This window comes from Phycomyces blakesleeanus (assembly GCF_001638985.1).
Source record: "Phycomyces blakesleeanus NRRL 1555(-) unplaced genomic scaffold PHYBLscaffold_1, whole genome shotgun sequence".
Classification (NCBI taxonomy): Eukaryota; Fungi; Mucoromycota; class Mucoromycetes; order Mucorales; family Phycomycetaceae; genus Phycomyces; species Phycomyces blakesleeanus.
The window spans coordinates 3,886,026-3,911,026 of NW_017265134.1; the positions used below are offsets into that span (position 1 = coordinate 3,886,026).

The following is a 25,001-nucleotide window of genomic DNA, read 5'->3' on the forward strand; positions in this document are numbered from 1 at the left end:
AAAAAATTATCTATAACAAGGAGAGTTCTAAATCACATATAGATAAAATAAGACAAAATAACGAACAAACCAACGAACGAACGAAAGAAGGGGGGGTTGAAGACTTGAAGATTCAAAGTTCAAAGTTCAACATAAAAGATAAAAAGGAAATAAAAAAAAAGGACCAACTGTGAATGGGGGTCTGCAATCCTTAGTTTTCCTGACGTAATTCTACTTCACAGGAATGCATTTGAAGATCTTATTCCGTGTATTGGTTTGCTTTTTTGTAGATAAATTTGCGATCTTCGATTTATAATGATATGCACACAACACACAAACACACACACAGATACATACAAATATTATAAAAAACAAGAACAATTTATATAAGACACAGAGGTAAAAGATAAATAGAAAATAAAGGGGGGGATTCAACAATCTATCTTTTTCTCTATCTCTCTTTAAAGCTTATAATAATATATATTATATTACAAGTTATCAATAATAATAAAAAGACCATGTAGTCTTACATGTATATATATAAAAGAAGAAGTACAATTAACCCCCCACATTTTAACAGACTGACTAACTAACTAACTAAATACATAATCAAATGACTGAATAGATAAATGACTGATATACTTGGTTGACTGATAAATAAATTGATTGATTGAATTAATTGAATTGAATTGAATTGAACTGTAGTGTGTTTCATTATAGATATATGAAAATCTACTTTTGTTTATCAAGCAACCAACAAACCAAATATATATAAATATATATTAACAATACACATGTAAATAGCAATTAAGTATCTGTGTATTACTTGTATATAATTTTCATTGAGTGTAATTTGTTCATTATCTTTATTGAGCCAATCTGTTGTTTTACTATACAATACATATATATATATATATATATATATATATGTGTGTGATTAAGGAGAGAAATAAGAGAGGAGATAAAAGAAGAAAGAAGTGACTCAAAGAAAGAGAAAGAGAGAGAGAGAGAGATAGATAGATATAATGATGGTAAGGGTAATGGTAAGGGTAAGGGTAGGGGTGAGGGTGTACACAGATATACACAGTGAAGATTATGCACAAGAGCTATCAAAAAAGGATCGAATAACAATCAAGTCTGATAAAACCTATAGTAAATAACAACGGAATTTGATGGCAACAGCGCCTTATGCATACAATATAAACGGAAACAAAGAAGAACTGTAAACTACATATATTATAATAAACAACAACAGCAACAACAATAAAAAAAGAATATATGTTTATATCTAATAGATCGGTCAACCAGAGTCCAGACAAATGCACACACAAGCACGCACTAAAGATTAAAACTTAAAGACTAAAGACTAAATAATATGACAAGAAGAAAAGAATACGGGTACCATGGTAATAAATTAAAATGCCAAGCAAACGGTACTACTCTTTCTTTCTTTATATATACATATGTGTGTGTGTATTTGTATTGTGTTATATATACCCACATACACACATGGTACACAGTGTACATATAGATATATACATATATTAAATTATAGTAAAAAAAGCAAAATATTATAATTTAATATGTGTGTGTACCTTTGTGTATATGTATGTGTATATGTATATGTATATGTATATGTATATGTGTATGTACATGCTTGCACAGTCACAATATTAAGTTCAATTCATTTTGTTACAAGCAAAAAAAAACAAAAAACAAACAAGTCATTCCTAATCAATTCTATTCTTGTTTATTTATATTAATACCTACATATGCATATCTATATCTATATGTATATGTGTATGTATATAAATGTTTGAAATAAATAAATACAAGGTAAAAAAAAGAAAGACAAAAAATAAAAGTTATCAGATCCTTTTCTTTATTTTTTTTATAGAAAAAAAGAGAAGTACATTTCTAGATTAAGATTAAGGTTGACATTTTACATCTTTATTTTTATATATATAGTATAAAAAATATACATTATTATTATTATTTAACTGGTATTCATGGTTACAAGAAATAAGTGTATTTCAACAACAACAACAACAAAAAAAGAAGGTACATGTGTATTTGATCAGATCTGATAAATATTTGGTATATGATTGGCCAAACCGTTGCTGATTAAAGGATCTGATAAATATTTTTTTTTTTTCAAAAAGAAAAAAGTAAACTGTGCTGTGGTACAAATGACAAACCACTTCAAACGCGTGGCTTGGTAGACTCAACATCCCCCTCATTTTCTCCCTCTCTCCCTCTCTCTCCTCTTTCTCCCCACTCTTCCCCTCTTTCTTTTGGCTCCTTTTATAAATAAAGTAAAATAAATGATCGAAAATAATCCTTGGATCAATAAATTAATTCAAATTCAAATAAAAGAAAAAAAAAAACTCACTTGTATAGAAATGAGTAATAAATAATGAATATTGAATAAGAAAGAAAAAAAAGAAAAAGCAATAAAATAGATTAAATTGTATTGCAACCTTTTGATAGCACGTTTTAATTAATATTAAAAAGAAAGGAAGAAATAATAATGATATTAAATCGTAACAAGTAACAAGTGATAGCGATAGTGATAGTGGTAGCAATAAGTAATAGTAATAGTAATCATAATCGTAATGGTAGTAATAGCAATTATATAATATAATATAAAGTATGATTCTACAGACAAGATAAATAAAATTTATCATTATTATTGTTGAATTGAATTGAATTGGATTGGATTGAGCTGAATTGGCTTGAACTGAATATTGTGTTACCAATGACGCTTTTATAATATATGATGTATAAATTATTTAAGAGTAAAGAAAGTTATCAGATCTTTCTTTGGTTCCTTTTTTATTATTTTTATTATTTGTTTATTATTACTTCACTTCTATTGTTTCGCCGCTCCAGACTGGTCTTTCAATATATTGTATCAATATTTTAAAATATGTACGTATATATTTATACATGTACATACAATGAAAGATAGATAAATGATTATCTTTTGACAGTAGATTAGCTATTGATATAAAGAAAGAATCTAAAAAATAAAACAGCAACAGCAAATAACAATAGGAATATTTATAGGAATAGGAATTTCAACAGTAGAAGCAAGTAAATGAAAGGGTTGGAAATAAAATTATGTGTATGTAATATGAATTAAAATAATTAAACTAAAGAACCATTTGAAATATCTCAAAGGTTTATGTAAAGATGTATATACATTCCTATTAATTTGCTGCTTTTGCAAGACACCCTTTTTTTTAAAAAAATAATAAAGAAAATAAGAACAAGGAATAATTATGTGACTACACTGTACAAAAACAGTGATGTGTCAAAGATGGAGAGGGCCATATGTCCAGAGTTATCAGATCCAATCTTAAAATCTAAAAAAAAAAGATAAAGAAAAAAAGTACTCTGCCCTGCACTACACTACACTGGGCTACAATACACCACGCTACACTACATTATACTATAGTATAATAATAATATATATTATCTACATATTTCTTTCTTTCTTTCTTTATTCTTTTAATTATGAACACATAAACACACAATAAGTGATAGTAACCAGTGCAATGTATTACTATGACTACCAAACTACTACACAAACCATATTAATTTAGGAAATAAACCTAAAGAAATGTAACTCGATTTTTTTTCTTCTTTCCACAATTTCCGAAGATGCGCGCCTCCAAAAAAAAACAAGATAAATAAAAAGCCCCCAAGAAATATTTTCACATAGCAACTAACAAATATATGTATAGATCTGTATAGATCATCGTCAAGATCTGATAAAAAAAAATCCAAAAAGAAAAAGAAAAGAATTGGATACTTGCCATAAAAGGATCTTGATTTTTTTTATAACAATCTATCTATCTTTATATATATGTGCGTGTGTGTTACTCGGGGTAGAACAAAAGAAAGATTGTTTTCTTTTATTATCTGTTATCTGATCGAAATATATACATTATGTGAAAATCTGTATATAGTTGATATGTATATTTATGATGCTTATATAACATAAATATTATAAATATATTGTAAGAAATAAGATTAACCGTCTTGTTCATTTTTCCGATCACATGTTCTAGTCCTATTATACACATAGGCAATGCAGGCAGGTCCATATTTCCAGTTGGTGGTATAGTTATGTTAAATATCAATTGTATAATATATAAATAAATAGATTCTACGACAGGACAGGATCGCCAATCATCAGCATCAGAATATATATATACTATATAAAAAAAACAAAGAAAAGGCGGAGTGAAAGGATCTGATAACGAATTCCAAGAAGCCAATAAAGAAATTATAGTATTTTTCATTGGCAATAAAAGAAAAAACTCTATTTATATTACGACATAAAAAGAGAGAGAGAGAAAAATTGGTACAAGTATATATAAAGGGTACCTATTGCCTTTCTCTTCTCTTTATCTTTCTTCTCATTGTATCTAAATCTTCTACTTCTTTTGACTCATCCGTATTATCTTTCTACGTTAATTCACATCTATACATACATCTTTACATACATAACACATCTTTTCCTTTACTCTCACACTCTCTTATTACTGATATTATCATGACTGCTCAAATTGCTACCTCTACATTGTCTTCATTGACTCCCAAATATACATCTGCCACTAATGCTACAACCACAACAAGAACGACAACCGCACAAGCATCCAACACATCTTCTACTACAATCAAATCACCTGCTGCCCACACACAAAAGATCAACTCTCGCCCTTACAACTCTCGCACCAACAAAAAAGCATACTCTTCACCTTGCTTCCAAACCGTCACCAGACCAGTCTCTCCAACAATTCAATCCTGGGACGACGAAAAGAGCACCACACCAACAACTTCCCAGACATCTCCTCTCACTCCACCTTCCTCACCAACCACATCTCCTGCCCGTCCATCGAACCAAGTAGTCTTTGAAACAAATGGTCGTCTTATGTCAGCCAAGCAAGACGGAAACCTCAAGGCTCTCATGTCCGAATTTGCACAGATGAAGAAACATAACACTCCAATCAATCTCCAGACCTACAGTATCGTACTCGAAGCACAGGCCACACTACGTCGAGAAGGTTCTCCATTGACTGTTCTTATCAAAGGTAAAAATACAAATTAAGCAATTAGTTTGATTTAATTTAACTTGACAAATATATAAATACTAAATTACTATTCTTTCTTTCTGTTTTTTTTTAAAAAAAAAAGTCTACGACGAAATGTGTGCCTCAAAGTCTCGCCCTTCCCCTCAGCTCCATGCAATTCTAATCCGCACATTCTGTAAACGTGATGTGGAGGTCCAAAAGACTGTAGCCATGCTCAAGCGCCAGTCTGCTCGCACAGGTCCTCAGGGCAGAGACGACATTGCCCTCCTAGAGGCCGAAAACAATATCGCCAAGGCAGTCGAGATCTTCAAGCTTGCCATGGCCACACACCCTGCTCGTTCATTCGACATCGATCTCTTCAACCAGCTGCTCCGAGTCCTGTCTCACTATGGCTCGACCGTCGATGCCATGTTTGTCTATGATCAGATCGAGAAGATGTCCATCACACCAACCTCGGCCACCTTTGCAGCCCTGATCAATCTGTTTGGCCGTGCTGGGGACCTGTCATCTGCATTGCGCTTCTTTGAGACCTACTGTTCCGTCAAGTCCCAGCTTGGTGTGCACGATGCCTCATATGTCTACAATGCCTTGGTAGACTCTCACCTCAAGTGCGGACTTTTGGACGGTGCACTCAAGGTGGTCGAGACCGACATGGTCCGGGACAACATCAAGCTGACCATGATTCCGTTCAACTCTATCATTCGCCACTACTGCTCCCATGGCGAGATGGCCAAAGCCCAGGAGCTGATCGAGCGTCTCAAGACTGATCCGGAAATGCCCTGTCCGGATGCAAGCAGCTATGGTCCGATCCTTTCGGCTTACTGCCAGAGTATCCACAGTTCCACAAACGTGTTTGAGTCGGCCACCAAAGTCTATGACGATCTGATCCAGACCGACATCTCAAAGTCCTATGGTAACCTGGCAAACTACTGTCTGCTCTGCATCTCGCACCAGCACCGCCACAAGGCCCTCGAGGTGGTTGATGTGATGCGTGCCAGCGGCCTAGAACCCGATCCGATGCTGGCTGAGCGCATCGTTGTTTCCTTTTCGACCAAGCGCGAGACCGCCCAGGCTATCGGTGCTCTCTTGACCATGATCCAGTCCATGTCTCCTCGGGCTGTCCTGAAGGGGTCCGGCCATCTGGTCAATGCTGCATCCGAGATCATGCGCACAGCCAGCAGCCTGCGCCAGTCAATCGACTGTCTCCACGTCATGGGCCCCGTTCTGAACAACAGCAGCATCAATGGCATTCCAAACTCGCTTGCCTGTCTGTTGATGGACACCTTTAGCCGGGTCGAGTACCGCGGCCTCTTGAGTGCGTCTGACTGCACTGTTCTGTGCGAGGCTGCACTGTTGACAATGTGTGACAAGAAACACCAAGGAGTTGCAGCCGGTTTCGAGGACGTGGTCCGTCAGATCCTTGCCAGCCAGCATGTTGCAGGCCTACCATCGGCATGTGTCTCGAGTGTCAGTGCACACCTGCGGTCGTCCGGCCACACCGAGCTTGCAGACGAGTGGAAGGCGGCCCTGGAATACTGCCCGTCCCAGCTTGTGCACCCCATGTCGACCGAGTCGGAGACAATCTCGGAGGACCTGATGAAGCTTGTCATGCGCAGCGAGGTTGGCGAGGCTATTGAGCTCTTGAAACGAGAGTTTGTTGCCAAGGACCGTGTACCAGTGGCGGAAGTCATGCGCGATGCAATTGCACTTGCCGGCAAGCAAGGCCATCTCGATGCTGCCCTGATGCTCTACCACCTCTCGATGGACTGCTACAAGAACCTTGGCCACGTGTGCCGCGACCGGGCTGTCTACATGGCGACCAACAGTGTTTTGATCGGCTGTGCTCAGCAAGGCGACATGGTCCTGGCCAAGAAGTACTACGACAAACTCAAGCAGATGGGCCACTACCCCGACAGTAACGGCTATGCTAGTTTGTTGCTCGGCAGTGCGCAGTGTGCCACTGACGAGGCTACCGATGCGTTGATTATCCACGACGAGGCCAGACGCCATGGAGTCAAGCCAACTACCTTTTTCTACAACGTCATTATCTCCAAGCTTGCCAAGGCCCGCAAGCTCGACCATGCCCTGGGTCTGTTTGAGGAGATGCGCCAGCTCAAGGTGGCACCCAATGCGATCACCTATGGTACCATCATCTCGGCCTGTGTGCGTGCCGGATCCGAGGTACATGCACGCAGATTCTTTGGCGAGATGCTGTCTTCATCGGTCTACCAGCCCCGGGTCGGTCCGTTCAACAACATGATGCAGTTCTATGTACGCCAGCAGCCCAACCGCGAGCGGGTCCTGGAGTACTTTGGCGAGATGCGCCGCCGTCACATCAAGCCGTCTGTGCACACCTACAAGCTGTTGATGGAAGCCTATGCATCCATGGCCCCTTATGACATGCCAATGGCCCACCGGATGCTGCACGACATGGAGCGCAAGGACAGGCTCCGCCCTCAGGCCACCCACTACGCCACCTTGATCTATGCCTACGGTACTCTGCAGCGCGATCTCAAGAGCGCCGAGCGAGTGTTTGAGGAGATGAACAAGGCCAAGGTCCAGGCCGACGAGGCGGTCTACCAGGCCATGCTAGATACCCTGATCAGCAACGATTGTCTGGAGCGTGCCGAGGCCATGTACCACGACCAGGACATGATGGGCTCAATCGTCAAGAGCAGTTCGCCGTACATCGAGAATCTGTTTATCCGTGGATATGGTGCCAAGAAGCAGATCCACAAAGCCGAGCAGATGTTTGAGGCCATGACCGATGACCGCCAGACCACTAACAACAACAACAACAACAACGAAAAGGTTGTTGTGATTCGGGAGCCAAGTACATTTGAGGCCATGGTACGGGCTTATCTTGACAATGATATGGTTGTCGAAGCCAAGCGAGTACTTGATCTGATGGTCCAGCGCGAGTTTCCTGAAAAGGTTGTTGCAGTTGTCGCAGACTTGGTGCTTGATTAAAGAAAATGATATTCTCTATCTTGTTTAATTTTTTTTATTATTCTTTAAAATAATTAATACTAGATATATAAATAATAATAATAATAATAATAGTAATATGTTTCTGTGAGTGTGTATCTATGCCTGTATATAAATATAAATATGATTTTCTTTATTCTCTCTTGTACAAAAATAAAAACCAAGCCAAACCAAACCAAACCAAAATATTATGTCTTGTTCTTCTTCTTTAGTTGTTAATGTTTGCGAGTATTTATTTGATTGTACGTTTGAGACATTTTGTTGTTTTTTGTTTCAATTGATATATACACAAGTTTAATTAATGGAATTCACAACTACCTTGAAGAAATTACAAAATAATGTGAACGTTGTTCAGTAAGCAAGAATGTAATTCCTTTCTGGCCTGGATCTAAATTAATAACCTGGCGCCTATCACTTGTATTCCACTTTTTGTCTCTTTTTTTCTTATTATATATATTTTCCTATAAAAGAAAATCAAATAAAGATGAGTCGGCTAGCTTGGATTGAACAGTGATAATTGTGCTGGTAAGCTCCACATAACAATCAAGTATTTAATCTTCTTCTTCATATTTGGTGTATGTTTTATTTACTTTATCGTATTGTGCGCACACACACACACACTAATATTCATCTTAATATTAGAAAATCGTTCCATAGTATAAAGTATAGATCATTTTTCAAGGGTCTAAAGTAAAACAAAATTATATATACATATATATATATATATATATATAGGATATACTATGGCATACTTTGCAAACGATTAGGTATTGTTCTGTTAAAGATAAAGAAAGACAAAAAGAAGATAATGGTGCTTTACTTGGCTCACTCCGCTGTTTTTTTGGTAGTCACAATGATTGTGCTAAGGTTTGTGTAAATGATCTTTGGTTATTTATTTTGTGTGATTGTCCGTATACATCAATCTTTTATATATAAAATTTAAAATAAATTCTCCCTCCTGAATAGTAGCTTTTTCTTAAAATCGATCTATTTTAATTTTACTTTCTGGCTTCCTTTTCTTCCTTAAAAAAATCTAGTCTAAATATGCGACAAAGTGCAATTACAGTAACCGAAAAAGCAAATCTGTTAGGTAAGCCAAAGATACACAATACATATTTCTTTCTTTCTATTATATTTTCATGTAAAATGTATATATACATTTGAGGTACTTCTTTATCGAAAAATTAGACAACTATATCTACAGACTTATAACCCACCTTATATATTTATACTTATATATATATATATTATATGAATGAATTAATTAAATGTAGACGTATAGATAGATAGACATATAGGTGTAGTGTACAACCTCACACTTATACACGTACAAAATATACATACATATCTATATATCTTTTTTTTGTTTTGTTTCTTTTCTTCTTCTCTTTATCTCTGTCTGTCTGTCTGGTTGTATGTGTAATAACCTATCATTTTCTCTCTCTCTATCTATCTTTTTTATTTGTCTTTTTTGTCTTCTTCTTCTTCTTCTTCTTTATTCTTGACATACTACGTATACACATAATGTTTATAGTTACTCGTTTATTACAGAACCCTACTGTTCGGATTCAAAACCAAATTGTCACAAAGAACAAGTTGACCAAGATTCTTAACGATGGACCTAGTAATCTTCATTTCATCTGTGGTAAGTAAAACACAAATCTAATCCACCAAAAGAAATATATATATATAGAAAAAGCGAAACAAAAAAATAGACAGGGCAAGTATTTTACATATCTATCCGTACTCACACAAACATTGTACTTTTTTGTTTCATTTATAGATTTTGACATGACAATGTCTCGTCATTGGGTAAGGAATCATGAGACAGATGCTTTGGAGCGTAATGCTTCTTCTCATGGTATTCCCGGAAAGTATTCCAAGATAAGCCCAGAAGTAAGTAAAGTGCTTTAAAATAAATGTATATTGCAAACCAAGCTATCAGTACAGTACAGTACAGTACAGTACAGTACACCCACGCACCCACGCACCCACGCACTCACGCACTCGCACACTCGCACACTCGCACACCCACATATGCATGCGTGTTCTAATATATATATATATTGTCGCATTTTTGATTTTGCTTATTTTTTAACTTGTGTGATTTTTTAGTTCAAGGCGGCGACCAAGAAGATCTACAATACCTATTATCCTATTGAAATCAACCGGTCCATGACTCATGAAGAAAAGGTACCGTTCATGATTGAGTGGTGGGAAACTGCCCACAAGTTGATCATCGACCAAAAGATCACAAAATATGGTAATGATAAAGATAAATATAAAAAAGGGAAAATGATAGTGAGAATAAGAGTAAGACTGAAAGGAAAAGTGAAACAAAATGTTTGATTGTCATTATAAATAAAACCTATATATCTGTCTATCTATCTATCTATCTATCTATCTGTACCTGTCTTTTACAAGCACATATATTTAAATTTACATGTACACACATGCAATTTCGATGTTCCTTTTCTTCTTCTTCTTCTTCTTTTTCAATCTAAACCAAAAGACACCACTTTACCTACTTACTCACACTATTTCTTTCTTTCTTTCTTTCTTTCTAAAATAAATTATGCTTATAGACATTACGGACATGGTACAAGAAGCCCGCCTTGAATTACGCCCTGTACTTAAAGAAGTCCTTGACCGGTGTGCGGCAAGCAAGATTCCGTTTCTTGTCTTTTCGGCCGGGATCGGAAACATCATCGAAGACGTTCTGGTGCATGCCGGACTATACTTCAAGAACATGCACATTGTATCCAACATGATGGAATTCAACTCGGATGTCGGCAAGGGCGGCGGAGTGTGTGTGGGCTTTAGGGAGCCTTTGATCCATGTGTTCAACAAGAGCGAGTTCCAACTCGAGACCACAGACTACTATTCTCAGATCGAGAATCGGCAGAATGTGATCCTGGTCGGTGATTCTCTTGGCGATCTCCAGATGAGCAAAGGCGTGCGCCACGAGATGTGTCTCAATATCGGATTCCTCAACCACGACATCGAGGCACTTGAGCCAAAGTACAAGGAAATGTTTGATATCGTGATTGTGGGTGATGCAAACATGTTACCCATTCAGTCTATCATTGAGTCTTTGGTTGAATAGAACATTATTTTATAGACCTTTATATATATATAAACGCATGTGGTACAGAGAAAATGTATGGTGGATTTTGATATATTGTAATATAGAAGCAAATCTATAAATTTCAATATCATACGCATACCTATTATCCTTGTATTCAAACTGAAGGTGATTATGAGGCTTATTTATAGGAATGAATTAACTAATGGGTTAATAGACAGCTACACAGGCTCTCATCTTTGTTTGTCTGTTAATAGATAACAGTATAAGAATATTTTGTATAAATTATTATTCATTATTATTATATAGATATAAATATATATATATAGAGTGGATAAAATAAAGATGTCAAAGAGAGGAAGGAAGGGAGGAAAAGAGGAATAAGAAGAAGTTGAAGGGTTGAAGGGTTGAAGGGTTGAAGGGTAAAAAAGGATAAAGGTTAGAATTGAATTGAATTGAATTGAATTGAATTGGATAGGGTTAAGGTAGGTTAGATTAGATTATTTACAAGATGAGACAGTTGTTCTTTCTCTTTCGATGGACAGTAGGTGAGAGTACGGCCCGAATTGCTTCATCGAATACGTTCTTGAGACCAGTCTGGGTGAGTGCTGAACACTCGAGGTATTTGACTGCCCCGATTTCCTTTGCCATCTGCAATCCCTGGGTGTAGCTGATTGGTGACATTCTCTTTTCCTTTAAGCGTCCAATGGTATCCTGATCCTCACGTAAATCAAGCTTGGTGCCAACAAGGATCTTTGGTATTCTAGGTGCGTGGTGGCTGATTTCAGGGAACCACTATATATATACACACACACAATCAATCAAACATAGACCACACCACATGTGTGATTGTATAAGAAAATAGATTTATTTATATATGATACCATACACACACACATACTCTCTCTCTCTCACTTTATTTAATTTCATTCACTACAACTACTATATATCTTACTCTATCTTATCAATACCTGGGCCCACTCTCAAATGGTATATATAAAACAATATAATAAATAAACAATTTCATACCTTTGTCTTGATATTTTCGAATGAAGGTGGACTGACAAGAGAAAAACAGCAAAGGAATACGTCTGTCTGAGGGTAAGATAGAGGGCGTAGGCGATCATAATCTTCTTGTCCTGCTGTATCCCATAATCCAAGGTTGATGGGTTTACCATCGACCATCACATTAGCTGAATAGTTGTCAAAACTAAACAACCATTTTAGTTGGTTAGCTAAACTGATAAATATATGGTATGCTATTGAATATTAGCTATTGTTATTAGCTTACACTGTGGGGATGTATTCTCCTGGAAATGCATTGGTGGTGTATGAGATCAACAGACATGTCTTTCCAACAGCACTAGAAGATGATAACCAAATTTTCTTATTTTTTAAAAAAAAATTGTGTTTATGTGTTTTTTTTTAATGCTTATATTATGAGCCTGTTACTTTACCCATCACCAACAACAACACATTTGATAGATTGCATTACTTTGAACAAGAAAGAATATAAAATAAATTAAAAAATTAAAAATCAATTGAATTGAATTCAATTCAAAAAATTATATTATAATTATATTTTAATAATTTTTATAATATAAAGTAGAAATATATACAACAATAAAAAGAATAGTTTAGTTAGTTTGTAGGTTCGTTAGTGTGTGAGAAAGGGAAAAGGCTAATGTTGGTTTATGGGCGTACAACCAATAATATATTTTATTACTATATATTTATATACATAATATATTACACACATCTTCCAGTTACTACTAGTACTATTGCATATAGATACATATAAAAAGTTTTATTTTTTTTAAAGAAAAAATAGAAAATTATGGAGAGAGTCCACCCATTCTTGGTTGAATGGTTCCATTATGTTGAGTGCGCATTTCTCGACGGAGAGTGTCTGCGTGTTGACAGCCGTGACCGTGTTCATCTATGCCAGGGAACAGACCAGTGACAGCATCGGCCAGAGGGGATCTTGGCTGGGTGTGCAAAGGTGAAAGAGAAGTAGTGTGTTGGTGATCTTTTTTGTGTGAATCAGGAATTGGAATATTTTGAGAAGAATAGTTGTTATCATGCTCTATTGCTCCTGTTGATGGTGATAATGGCTTTTCTGAACCATGGATTGGGGTTTTCTTGGAGTGTTCAACATGGTCAATTACTTGGTAGGCAGCATCCTTGACAAATCCGGCCACATCCCTAACATAACCGGTCACACCTAATTTCTCTGGTGATAGACTATGTTGAGAGAGGTCGTGGGAAGAAGAATGGGCGTTTTGCTCCAGGACAGCAGCAGCAGTGGGAGACTTGATCCTATGGGATTGTTTGTAAGGGTCGGTTTGAGGGACCATGGCCGCATCGATTGGGATGTGGTCAGGAAGGTCGTCAGTATTGGATTGACGTGGACTGGCCATTGGTTCACCTAATTGCATATTTTATATTTTATATATATTTATTTAGTGTATGTAAATAATCTTTATGAAAGAGAGAAGGAAAGAAAATGATTTGTTTGAATATTTTATATGCAAGCTGTATAATAAATCTTTCTACCGTCACAGGCTAAATAAATAAGAAATGCATTGATAGACCCACCTCTTCTTTTTTTTTATTTTTTTGCATGACGTTAATTTCTTGAATTACTATAAAACGTATTAGGAAATATTTATTTATATTGGTATATTTTAAAATACAAAAAAGGGTCTTTTATACACCTCACACCACTTGCACACAACGACAACGACAACGACAACAAAAAGGCTTTATCCGTGTGTCCGTGTGTGTATGTGTGGTTCATTAAGTGGTGTGACTTTATTTTTAAAAGTCAAGCAAGAAAAAGTATATAAATAAATAAATAAACAAATAAATAGAAATCATTGTCTGCCCAAAATGTATATACAGTACTGTATATATTTTACATCCCGATAAATTACGATTTAGTACTCTCAGTGAATTCCAAGAAGTTACAAAATCACTTGAAATTACAGAATTACAAAATGATAAAGAGTTTAATAGAAGAAAAGAAAAATAAAACATATATATATATAGTTTATTGTTAGTTGCAAAAATAAAATAAAAAGTGTGTTTAATAACACAAGTTACTGTGCTTAATTCTATTTATTATCTCGGAATTTAACTATAAACACTTCTTCTAAATACTTCTTCTAAACATAATAAACAAAAATAATAATATTATATTTACAAGAAGTAGAAAGATAACAAAGAAATATTGAAACATTGAAACAAAAATAGACACACAAAAGCAAAAATAAGCATTTTTTTCTTTCTTTCTCGTATTGGTTATTTGAATTACCGATCCAACTGAAAAAAAAAGAAAAAAAAAAGAGGAGGGAAAAAAAGTAAAACAAAAGCGAAAAAAAAGGAACCTTTTTTATTTACTTTTCTTTTTTTTAAAAAAACTCTTTACTGTCATTATGGGAAACGTATGTCGATTTATTTTAAATATTTTTGTGTTTCGTTTTTGTTAATCAACTACAATCAATCAATGACCTACCTAGACAAACCCAAAGCACTTTTAATAATAATAATAAAACAAATGCTTTGAATGTTTAAAGGAATAAACACAATTGTCTGTCTTGATGTCTAATTAACAAGCAACTAATCTCTTTTTTATTTTCTTTGGGGATCTCAGGGACAAAAGGCTCAGATGAAGCGTGAACGCAACGCAAAGTCGGCTGGCAAGGCTGCAAACTCTCAGCTCAAAGTGGTTAGTAATATACATACATACATATTGTCTATTACTGCGTATTAATTTCACTTTTCAATTTAAATAAATATATAAAAAAAAAGAATGAGGCTGCAAAGAACATTATCTGCAAGCAGTGTTTCCAGACCTTCCTCTGCACCAGTCGTGAAAAAGCGTATGTTACCTACTTATTTATATATATATGATTATCTTTGATATCTAATTGGTTCAATATTTTTATATATACATTCAGTCTTACTGAGCATGCTGAGAACAAGCACGGCAAGACCATGAAGGATTGTTTCCCCGGTAAGAACCTTTTAAATGTTTTTAAGAGATTGTCGTTTGCTATATATATATATATACATGATATTAATTATCTATCTATATTGTGTCTTAGATTACGTCCCTGCTTAAATAGAATAAGGACATTGAGAAGGAGAAGATCAAACAACCAAACAACCAAAAAGCCAATATCGATATAGTATACATACATATATTTATATCCATATTCATCTATACACAAAATACACAATTATAATAATAATAATAAATACATTTATATACTCATCCTACACTATAAGCTACAAAACAAAAAACCAAATATTACTTATGAATATCTATCTGTGTGTGTGGCTGTGGCTGTGGCTGTGTGTAAAGGAAATGGTAGAAGCTGAAGTAAGAAAGAAGAATCGGGATATACCTATTAATGAATATTAACAATAGAAAAATTCTAGTAAATTAATGGTATACTTTTTAACACACTTGATCTTACCCACTGGTTGTTTCTTGTGTCGTTTTACCGCAGTGAACTTTTAGTAATGAAAAGAAAAATATAGAAACGATCCAAAGTAAATCACCTTACACTTTCTTGATGTGTTCTTCAATTTGATTTTGTTTTTGAAACAAAAACTTAGCTTTCCCACTTTGGCTTATAAATAAATTACCTCTAAAACATGTATTTGTCTCAATTATCAATCTCAGCCCTTGTTAATAAGTTGGTTTTAACATCATTGTAAGAAAAAGAAGAAGAAAGTTGTAAGGCTAGGGCTTTAAATCCTGTTTTTCAAGCCAATAGTTATCCTATCTCACAATTAAACACACACAGACGTCATGAATGGTACCTGAACCAGCAGGAACAGATCGTGTATAGCCACGCATTCAGCTCATTCTATGAGAATTCGTTACTTATTCTAGCCAGACAAGAAGCCACCAAAATACATCTTTGATCTCTAAATAAGACCGTGTCCAAAACTATACGCAAATTGGGTGGTGAAACCCTCAATACCATGGTTATCTCAGACAGTATTTCAGTAAGTTGCTTTATTAACACTGTCAATTGTTCTATTTCTTTCTGTGATATTAACATGGAAAAAAAATATGCTCAAATACAGCCTACCATTTCTACAGATATGGATCTCGTAAACCATATCTCGGATCAACTCGATCAGCATGAGTGTCTAGCTCAAGCTCCACACCAAGGCACCTATTTCCCTCAGATAAAATGCCATGTATTTCATCTCATAAAAAGTCTACTTTTTTTAAAGACATTTTCCAAAAGGTTTGGAGAAAGAGAATGTAAGCCTGACCAAGTAAAATATAATATTATATTAATTACAGCCAACTCACTCGGATCACATTTAATGATTTGTTCGTTTGTATATATCCTAAAGGTCTTTCTCGTGCTTGTTTAACTTCCAAGGTCATTAGTCCATACAACCTAAATGTTTGCGGCAAAGGGATACAGAAAAACGAACGTTGTACTGAAATGTTTTATTATCTCTATTGCAGACTTATACTCAATCGTAAATCGAATCATACAAGGCATCTCGAGAAATATTGACAGTAAAAATTCAAAGTTCCTTTTGTGAAAGGAAGTTCGGAAGCAATTATGATGTCAAAAAACATATGAATATTTTCAAGACGTCCCCAAGAGACTCTGCTGTAGCCAATAGGTAATACAAAGTCAATCATTTTTTCTTTACTTATTTTCTCTTGCTTTTTACATTCTTTTTTTTTTGCTATTTATTATTATAGCTTTAATTTATACTTTATCTGTCCATATGAATCTCTTTTTATTTACTAACATTCAACTCATTCGATTATTTGATTTCTCTTTACATAATGTGGTATATACCTCACAATTAAGTTAAATACAAGCCATAATAAAACACTGGTTCCTTCTTACCAATGAACCTGGCAATTTAACAATCCCTCGGAATAGTTTTACAACAGGAACACATACACTGCAGACTTGTACAGTATAAACCAACTATTACACAGCAGAAGTCTGAATTGCAAGAGACTTTAATAGTAAGATATAAATAGTGCTATTTTATCTCTTTAATAAATAACTCTATCAAAGTATGTACTTTTCCTAATATTGGGATACTAACTCAAAATTAATCCCGATTTCCTCAGGGTCCATTGGCAGGGATAATGTTATCTATACAGAGGTTTAAAGACCGTCCAGTGTTCACTCACAATCGTTCAGAGAGGACCATGTATTAAAATAACCTTTACTGTACCATAACCAAAATAAAAAAAAGTCCATTTTAACAATGGCTTGAATCCTCTTTCTACATTCCCCCCATCCCTACATCAATTTCGAGAATCTTCATTTCTTTTGAGAATCGTCATTCATATAATATTGCAACCCAAAGTAGGCAGAAATCGATACAATATAAAAAGAAGGCGCACTCTTTTTTTTTTAAAGAAACAAAATACTCTTTATTGTATCTTTTTGACGGCTGTTCACTGTATATATACAGTCGAACAAAAAAAAAAACCTTCAGTCAAATCCCCATGTCTCTATCGACTTTACAAAACTACCAGAATCGATACTGATAACTACAATATTCTCTTTTTTTTTTATTACACCTAGCAACACCAGCTTCACAACGCTATCCAAATTATCACTAACAACAATATTATTTCTTTACTTTATTACTACAGTAAAATCCAAATCAGAATAGTAGCCATACAATAAAACTTCAGTACTCGAAAGCAATAAACTATATTATTTTATACCTGGAGTGGGATACACCACCATTCCCAGAACTGGCTTTCAACTCTTATACACATAATATTTATATGCTTATACTTCCAAGACCTTCTTCAATGACAATTGACCCCATACCATTAGACATAATCTTCAAAGCTTCGAACTTTTGGTATATTTCTAAATAACCTGTTCTAGAGCATACAGGCATCGCACAATACAAAGTCTCACCATGGTAATCTTCATCGTGTCACATCGTGATGCTCAAAGCTATAATAATAATAATGATAGAAAATATTAAGTAAACTCCATAATTTTAAAGCTTATAGTATACAAAGAAAGCTATTTCTTATACACGGCTTCCGTCTATCTCACTATCTTACACTCTTTACACAACACAAATACTCTACTTTCAAAACTTTTTTAGTCTTTTTAAATAAAATCACTATTATATTATACTCTCATTCTTTTTATAGCTTTCACTTCAATCAAATCGACTCAGTATTCCTCTGCCCATATATCTTATTTATCTTAATATATTTATAGAAACAAAAAAGAACTATTGTAGTCTGTATACGTACTGCTTTTAATTACAAAAAAATATTTTTTATTTTTTGTTACTTATTATTTATTTAGATCTAGAATTAATTTTAAGTGAAGTATGTATGTGTGTGCCCAAATAAATTTATGTGTGTCCAAGTAGATTTGTGTAAGCAAATTTTGCCATATGCATAGATTCTGTCTAGTAGGTAGATTTTGTGTGGCCCTAGGTAGATTTTGTGTGTCCTTATGTAGATTTTTGAATACCAGCCGTAGCACATCGGAGGTGAAATTACTAAAAGAAGGTAATTTGAATAGTTAAAAAAAAATAAAGGTCTTTATTTATTGATATCTGTATTGTATTCATACTATTTTTTTGTATGGAGCCAGGAAAAAGCTCAGAATTTTATTAAAGGTCTCTGATTGAATAGGAAAAGAGAAAATTAAAGTATTTGTTTGTAAGGTTTTGTAAGTTATATGATGTTTTTGGCTTTTAAATTTTATGGTTGTTTTTGTTTTTGTTTTGTTTTTTATACTATTTGTTAATTGTTAATGAATATATAAGTATTAAATTTTAATGTTAAGAATAACTTTTATTGTTCAATACTAAAAATTATAAAATAGCAAACTTTTAAAGAACAGACTCAACAGCTAAGCATTAGTTCTTTCTTGCTAATTAATTTAATAAATTAATAATTCTCAAAACTATTACACATCAGGCACATGTATACTACAGACTTATATAATATAAGCTACTCATTATATAGCATGAATTTGAATTAAAATAGATTTTAATAGTACCAGATTAAATATTAGTATTTTATCTTTTTAAAAAAATAACACTCTTAAAGTATAAACTTTTTTTTTAATATTGAGATACCAGCCCAAAATCAATTACATATATCTTAATTCCAATGTAGTATAATATTTAAATAAAGTTATAGTTAGAATAAGAGGGTCGATTATTTATTATCAAATAATAATAAAAAATTAAAGATTAATTGAAAAGTTGTAAAAAAAAGCAAAAACAAAATAAAATAAAATAAAATAATTAATTTAAATTTCAAATACCCAATCTTTTTTGTAGATTGCAGGGCATTTTTGGATCTCAGCTGTTTTAAGAATTTTTTAGTGCTCAAAAACACCTAGGAGCGTAGCAATTTTGTGAGGCTAGAAAAATCCCTCCACAAAAAAAAATGCGGCGGTGTTTCAATATATTGTTTCTCCTAATGTCGTATAATCAAAAAAACAAATTTTTCTCACTGCGTAATTAGAATCTTACTTTAGAAAAAAATCGTACTAAACTGTCTATTTTTTAAATGCTACAAATAAAGTAGCAAAAGTAGCAAAAAAAATGTCGGCAAGTGAAAATTAAATAATTGGATTTCATATATAATATTGCACTTTGATATATGAATATATATGTTTTTTTTTTTCTTAAAAATAAATAAAAAATAAATAAATAAATAATTATATCAATTTAATTTTTTTGTCTTGTATATAATGTAAAAGGTTAGTTAATAGTTTAATAAGAGCAAAAAATATAATAATATGATTTTCACTGCTTTGTTTTTATTTATTATAATCAGTAGTAATAAAGTAATATTTAATAAATCTTTTGAGCATATTTTTTTTTGCCAAAGTAGCCTACTCAATTGAATAAAAGAAATATTTAAAATTAATGTCTGTTCAACTATTTAATAATAAGTCTTAAATTGCTCTAATAATCTAGTGCATTCAATGTTTTTAGCTCTAGCAAATAAAAAAGAACAAGAAATTAAAGAAAAGCAACAACTTGCTTTATTTATTTTTTGAATACAATGATCGATCCTAAATCACTTGTAAAGATAACACAAATATCTTCTTTACACAAACTATATAATGATGTGCACCTTAATATATATATATATATATATCACTATTCAGATCACACAAGTAATAAATTATATTTAATTGAATACTGAAAATCCAGTAAGCTACTTTTATCAGTACCCATAAAAGATAATAGTGGTTTATAAACTCAAATAATAATAAATATTTAATAAAACTTAATAATTATCAAGAGAAGTAACAAAAAAATTATTTTTGAATTTATTTATTATTTGTTTGTTGGTTGATTAATTCGAAGCCTTACTATTATTTTCTTTTTGAAAATAGATTCAAAAAAACTAGCACTGTTCTGTGAAAAATCCAGTAGAATTTGGGAATAGCAACATATTAAATATACCTAGTAGAAGCAATGGGACCTAACACCTTTCTCTTCTCATACCTATTTTACATTAAACCAGTACTTGAACAATAAAATAAAATGTATGATTCACCTCTAATAGAGTCGGAAAATAACTTGCAAACAAGCTTTTACAATTCAAGGAGATCAAATACTGTCAATATCAAAAGATCGTCTTTAAAAATCGTCTTTTATCTTTGGGTAGAATCTCTCAATTAAGTTAAAAAAAGACAAACAAGAAAGAAAGAAAAAACTCATCCATAGCCTTTTTATTGATGTATTAGATTGTTATTGAAACTCTGTAAATTTGTTTTACTGCCTGTAACAATATAATTAGTATTTCTTTTTAAAATAATATCTTGGAAAGAATAAATGCAGTATACACAGCATAATTGAGTGGAAAACAAGCTCCATAATCCAGAACGGATACTACAGTTGCTAATGAATCTGGCAGGGTCACATCTCAGAAACGTAACACATGCCAGACACTCGTACACTTCACACTGCTTCAGTGATAACCAACCATTAACCAATGGAGATATTAAATTAGGGAACCAAATGTCTATATAAACAGCTATGATCTTCTTTCTTGAATAAACAACCCTCTCACATTACCTATTGTTCCCTTTTAAAATATTATTTGTATACCTTACTACGGCTTTTCTAGCAAAAGGAGCATGCTGGTTTTTTTACAATATATATTTCATATTTTTTAGGATACCTTGTAAAATTTGATTTAAAATTGAACTGGTTCCCGCAAACTTGACAAGAAAATATTTAAGTAGTAGAGATATCGACATTCTGAATTTCATTGCCACAAATATCCACATTGTATAAACTACAGACATTGCAAGTTAATCAGGTATGACAAAGTCTTTAATGATCTATACAAGCAAACTAACAAATTATTTTATTAATTAATATATAAATTACTCGACAATCGCATGTAAGTTATTTGGAGAATTATATTTAATCCTAATAATAAATTTCTAACAAAAAATTACGGCTTTTTGGTAAACACTTTAAACATTTGTTAATAATGCCAAATTCTTTATTAATGTAGGGTACAATAGCCGTTGTCTGACCAATTGGTTGCACAGACAGCTCTGGTTTAGATGCTTGTGTGTCTTGATATGGATCTAGAGCTTTGGATTCATACCGGTTGAGTTGATAAAGTTTATCAATATTTGAAGAAATTGTCGGTAAGTTGAGATCATGTCATATTTCGATGTTGGCATTGTAAAAACAAAGAAAGCACTCATCAATTTCTGTAGGTCCAATTGATAAACTGTCTTGGATGACCAAAAATTGAGTTTATAATAATCCTCTTCAAGGATGCTTGGACACTCAATATTATCTGGAGTACTAAGCTGTGCATGTATAACTTCTTGCATGACGACCAGAGGTAACCCACCCACATATTATAGTCTGTGTTCTTGGTCATAAAGAACCTCCTCTTGCTGGTTTGAGTATAATTCTTCATTGTTGTATACGTTGGATTGTAGAGCTGCGTAACCATTGTCTGAAATGATATGTGGCGCTTGTACCAGTACATTGAAAATTGAGACACCATAATTCTGAGTATGAGATTAATTTCCTGCTGAACTCATTAAGTGTAATTTATACATGGAATCAAAAGATTAGTAAATATAATAAAATAAAGAGGTATTTTGTAAGGGAGCGAGTAATAGAAAGATATGTTAAGCAATATATTATTGTATACAGCCAATTTTTTATCTTTAGCTAAAAATATAAATTAAAACCTATATTCTATGCTACCCACAACGCTAGACAATTATATTATTTAACCCATGACCAAAGATAAAGATATGATATTTTTTATTGATTGTTCTTCAGGAAGTCATAATTAACTTTTTTTAAAGGTAAAAAGGAGGGAAAAATTGTATCTTGGTGCATTTCTGCTCCAATAATCTGCAGTGAAAAATAAAAAAAGAGCAAGAGGAGGAAGAGTGAGAATGAGATAGTTATGAAGTAGAGTTTTATAGAAAATGACTGGGAATTGGGAAGAGACGTTAAAAACGACATTACCCTTAGCTTTAATTTTTATTTTTCGTAATTATATATTACCAAATTCAACGGGCTTATTATCTGATATCTATTTTTATTTTACAAAAGAATACAAAAAAGAGAGGAATTTATAATATTCTTCATGTATGGAGAAGCTATTCCTAGTATGAATCGTGTATTAAAAAAGGAAAACGATTGTTTTATGAATCTTTTGAGAGTTTTGAAGAAATAGAAATACAAGTCCGAGGGGATTTTAAGTTAAATCTAGGCCAGATGAAGAATTCGAAACAGTGGTGCCTATTTTAGAGTCAATCAAAGAAGTTTGAAAAGGCTGGATATCGAAGATAAAGTTTCAGTGAGCACGTCACAGGGCCAATATTATGCTGTTGGTAATTTGAAGTAGTCAAATGCGGAAGACAGGTAGCGGTTGGTCAGGGATTTCCAGAGAAAAGAGTGCGTGGTTTATATCAAATGTCGACTGGAACAGCTCAAAGTACTATTTCTTTCATGTATTTTCCAATACTGTTCATTTATTTGGGTACTGGTAGAGAAAATAAGTGAGAGAGAGAGAGTTTCTACTTCAGAAAAGTGAATTTGGCTGCTTGGAGTGACAAAGATGGCTAGAGCACAGTTGTTTAGAGTGTAATGACACAACAAGAAGTTAGTTATAGCATAATACTTATATTGTGACGGGTGTGAGCTATTAGAAAGGCCCAAAATGAATATCATTGTTTTGATTGCCAAGGGAGGGGTACAAGAGGAGATTAGATGTGGTTCCAGCATACATCCCAAAAACAATTGGTCATAAAGTTGGACAAATGCTTGCATTCAGTTTGAAGAGCTCAAGCCATATATTTCATATATGCATGGTCAAAAAATATATATTCAACCCCACAAAAAATGATCAAGAAAAAATGAAAGTTAAAATTACTGTTTTTTTTTCAATTTTATTAATCTAATACAATATTCAATACATATTTTTATGAGAAAACACGCACGGTTTATGTTACAAAAGTTACTTGTACAAATAAGGATGCATTATGAACATGTGTTGAACAGAATTTGGACCAACCCAGGTTTCATTGATAGTTCACATAAAATCTATTGACAGTCAAGTACATCATTAAGAGAGCGAATAAAATAAGGTTACCAGAGCTCAATAATCTGGTTCTAAAGATCTTAAAAGATCGATGAAAAGATAACCATAAGTTCCGGGGTTTTAACTACTGTCTAGCTAAAAGAAAAAACAGACGGCAACCATATTAAGCATCTCTAGTAGTGCTCTCAACGAGTGAACGATTGATGAGAGGGACGGTATCAATAACATTTATGATTTGAGGGTTGCAATTCAAAGAGTATAGAAAAGAATAGGTGTCAAGCTTGGATCAACTTTGGCAGGTATCATGCAATATTAATACCAGGCTGTAATTGATGTCAAAGGAGGCCGAGTCAAGTCTTGGGGGTTTCTTTTGTATCTCAATAATAAACAAGTATATCATCTTGTATCTGACATTTGACTATTCTAGTTATCACTACTGACAAGTAGTTACATGTTGAATATATGTCATCCCCACTGATGAAACTCGATATTAAATTAGAAAATTGAAAACGGATCTGCCATTTCATTGGATTGCTAAATATTTTTTGTGTAATTTCTTTATACCAATCTCTTAAAATTGGTCTTTTTTATAAAGCAAGATGTGAAGTACAGGAATCTACAAATTTATTTCGAATGTAATAGTATATAGCTAAAAAACAATTGATTTTAAAATTTTAGATGTTTTATTGATATAGAAAAAAGAAAAGAAGGACCAGTAGGAGCCGAATTTGTTGAGATTAACATGTTTACCACCAACTTTTAGATGCACATCAATTAGACAAATAACATTCAGTTCATCAAGTGGTGTATACATATCATCTGCGTATTTGAGGGCTAGACGATAGTTGTTGTCAATGGTATGTGCAGATGGATATTCAATATACATATGATATACTTTAGAAGAGGGTGCCATTCCAATTATTATATGTCCATCTTGAGTTATGTCGTCTTTTTGTTTAAATACAGCAAGGGTATTGTCTTTAATCGTCTTCCAGAGATCAAACCTGTACCACTGTTGTCAGCAAATTCTCTCGACCCACCAAACAAAGTCTTATAGAATTTCCCACCAGATTTTTGTTGCATATAATCTGCAATAGCTTTTCCACGGGTTTCCCTTAGACCATTCTAGTTTATCCATGAGCCATCATCAATGATATGTCTTTTCATATATTGTTTTCCAAATTTGAGACAAATATCTTTTGATGTGTTCATACGGTTTGCATGAAACAAGTGTTCACGGATA

The 25,001-nt window shown here is 33.4% G+C and overlaps 6 protein-coding genes across 6 annotated transcripts; 3 read left to right on the plus strand and 3 right to left on the minus strand.

The window, feature by feature from the left end:
- Nucleotides 1-6,893: 6,893 nt before the first annotated feature.
- On the plus strand, nt 6,894-8,251 carry PHYBLDRAFT_129689 (hypothetical protein; the record flags this gene model as incomplete). The annotated part of the gene is made up of 1 exon (XM_018429303.1): nt 6,894-8,251. One exon carries the CDS (start codon nt 6,894-6,896, stop codon nt 8,049-8,051), a length of 1,158 nt encoding a protein of 385 aa, XP_018299465.1. The 3' UTR covers nt 8,052-8,251.
- A 1,342-nt stretch (nt 8,252-9,593) lies between these two features.
- Nucleotides 9,594-11,175, plus strand: PHYBLDRAFT_138974 (hypothetical protein; the record flags this gene model as incomplete). The annotated part of the gene is made up of 4 exons (XM_018430120.1): nt 9,594-9,714; nt 9,853-9,965; nt 10,185-10,332; nt 10,655-11,175. The coding sequence occupies 4 exons, from the start codon at nt 9,594-9,596 to the stop codon at nt 11,173-11,175; spliced, it is 903 nt and encodes a 300-aa protein (XP_018299466.1).
- A 257-nt stretch (nt 11,176-11,432) lies between these two features.
- Nucleotides 11,433-12,651, minus strand: PHYBLDRAFT_120933 (hypothetical protein). The gene is made up of 4 exons (XM_018428769.1): nt 12,612-12,651; nt 12,446-12,517; nt 12,184-12,364; nt 11,433-11,949 (listed from the first exon to the last, which is right to left on the minus strand). The coding sequence occupies exons 1-4, from the start codon at nt 12,644-12,646 to the stop codon at nt 11,659-11,661; spliced, it is 579 nt and encodes a 192-aa protein (XP_018299467.1). The 5' UTR covers nt 12,647-12,651; the 3' UTR covers nt 11,433-11,658.
- A 271-nt stretch (nt 12,652-12,922) lies between these two features.
- Nucleotides 12,923-13,954, minus strand: PHYBLDRAFT_80071 (hypothetical protein; the record flags this gene model as incomplete). Its single annotated transcript, XM_018443548.1, has 2 exons — nt 12,923-13,582; nt 13,879-13,954. 2 exons carry the CDS (start codon nt 13,952-13,954, stop codon nt 12,990-12,992), a joined length of 669 nt encoding a protein of 222 aa, XP_018299468.1. The 3' UTR covers nt 12,923-12,989.
- An 846-nt stretch (nt 13,955-14,800) lies between these two features.
- Nucleotides 14,801-15,174, plus strand: PHYBLDRAFT_95574 (hypothetical protein; the record flags this gene model as incomplete). The annotated part of the gene is made up of 3 exons (XM_018443918.1): nt 14,801-14,884; nt 14,968-15,038; nt 15,117-15,174. Coding segments are annotated over 3 exons (213 nt in total), but the record flags the coding sequence as incomplete, so codon positions are not given.
- A 5,034-nt stretch (nt 15,175-20,208) lies between these two features.
- PHYBLDRAFT_162042 (hypothetical protein) lies at nt 20,209-22,025 on the minus strand (the record flags this gene model as incomplete). Its single annotated transcript, XM_018434551.1, has 4 exons — nt 20,209-20,278; nt 20,632-20,673; nt 21,325-21,469; nt 21,791-22,025. The coding sequence occupies 4 exons, from the start codon at nt 22,023-22,025 to the stop codon at nt 20,209-20,211; spliced, it is 492 nt and encodes a 163-aa protein (XP_018299470.1).
- Between the last annotated feature and the right edge of the window lie 2,976 nt (nt 22,026-25,001).

Bases quoted from the DNA above. Each gene is read 5' to 3' on its own strand.
- PHYBLDRAFT_120933 (XM_018428769.1), bottom strand. From the start codon at position 12,646: ATGCAATCTATCAAATGTGTTGTTGTTGGTGATGG. The intron at 12,518-12,611 runs GTAAAGTAACAG...ATCATCTTCTAG, and splicing joins TGTGTTGTTGTTGGTGATGG to TGCTGTTGGAAAGACATGTC. The intron at 11,950-12,183 runs GTATGAAATTGT...GTATATATATAG, and splicing joins TCGAAAATATCAAGACAAAG to TGGTTCCCTGAAATCAGCCA.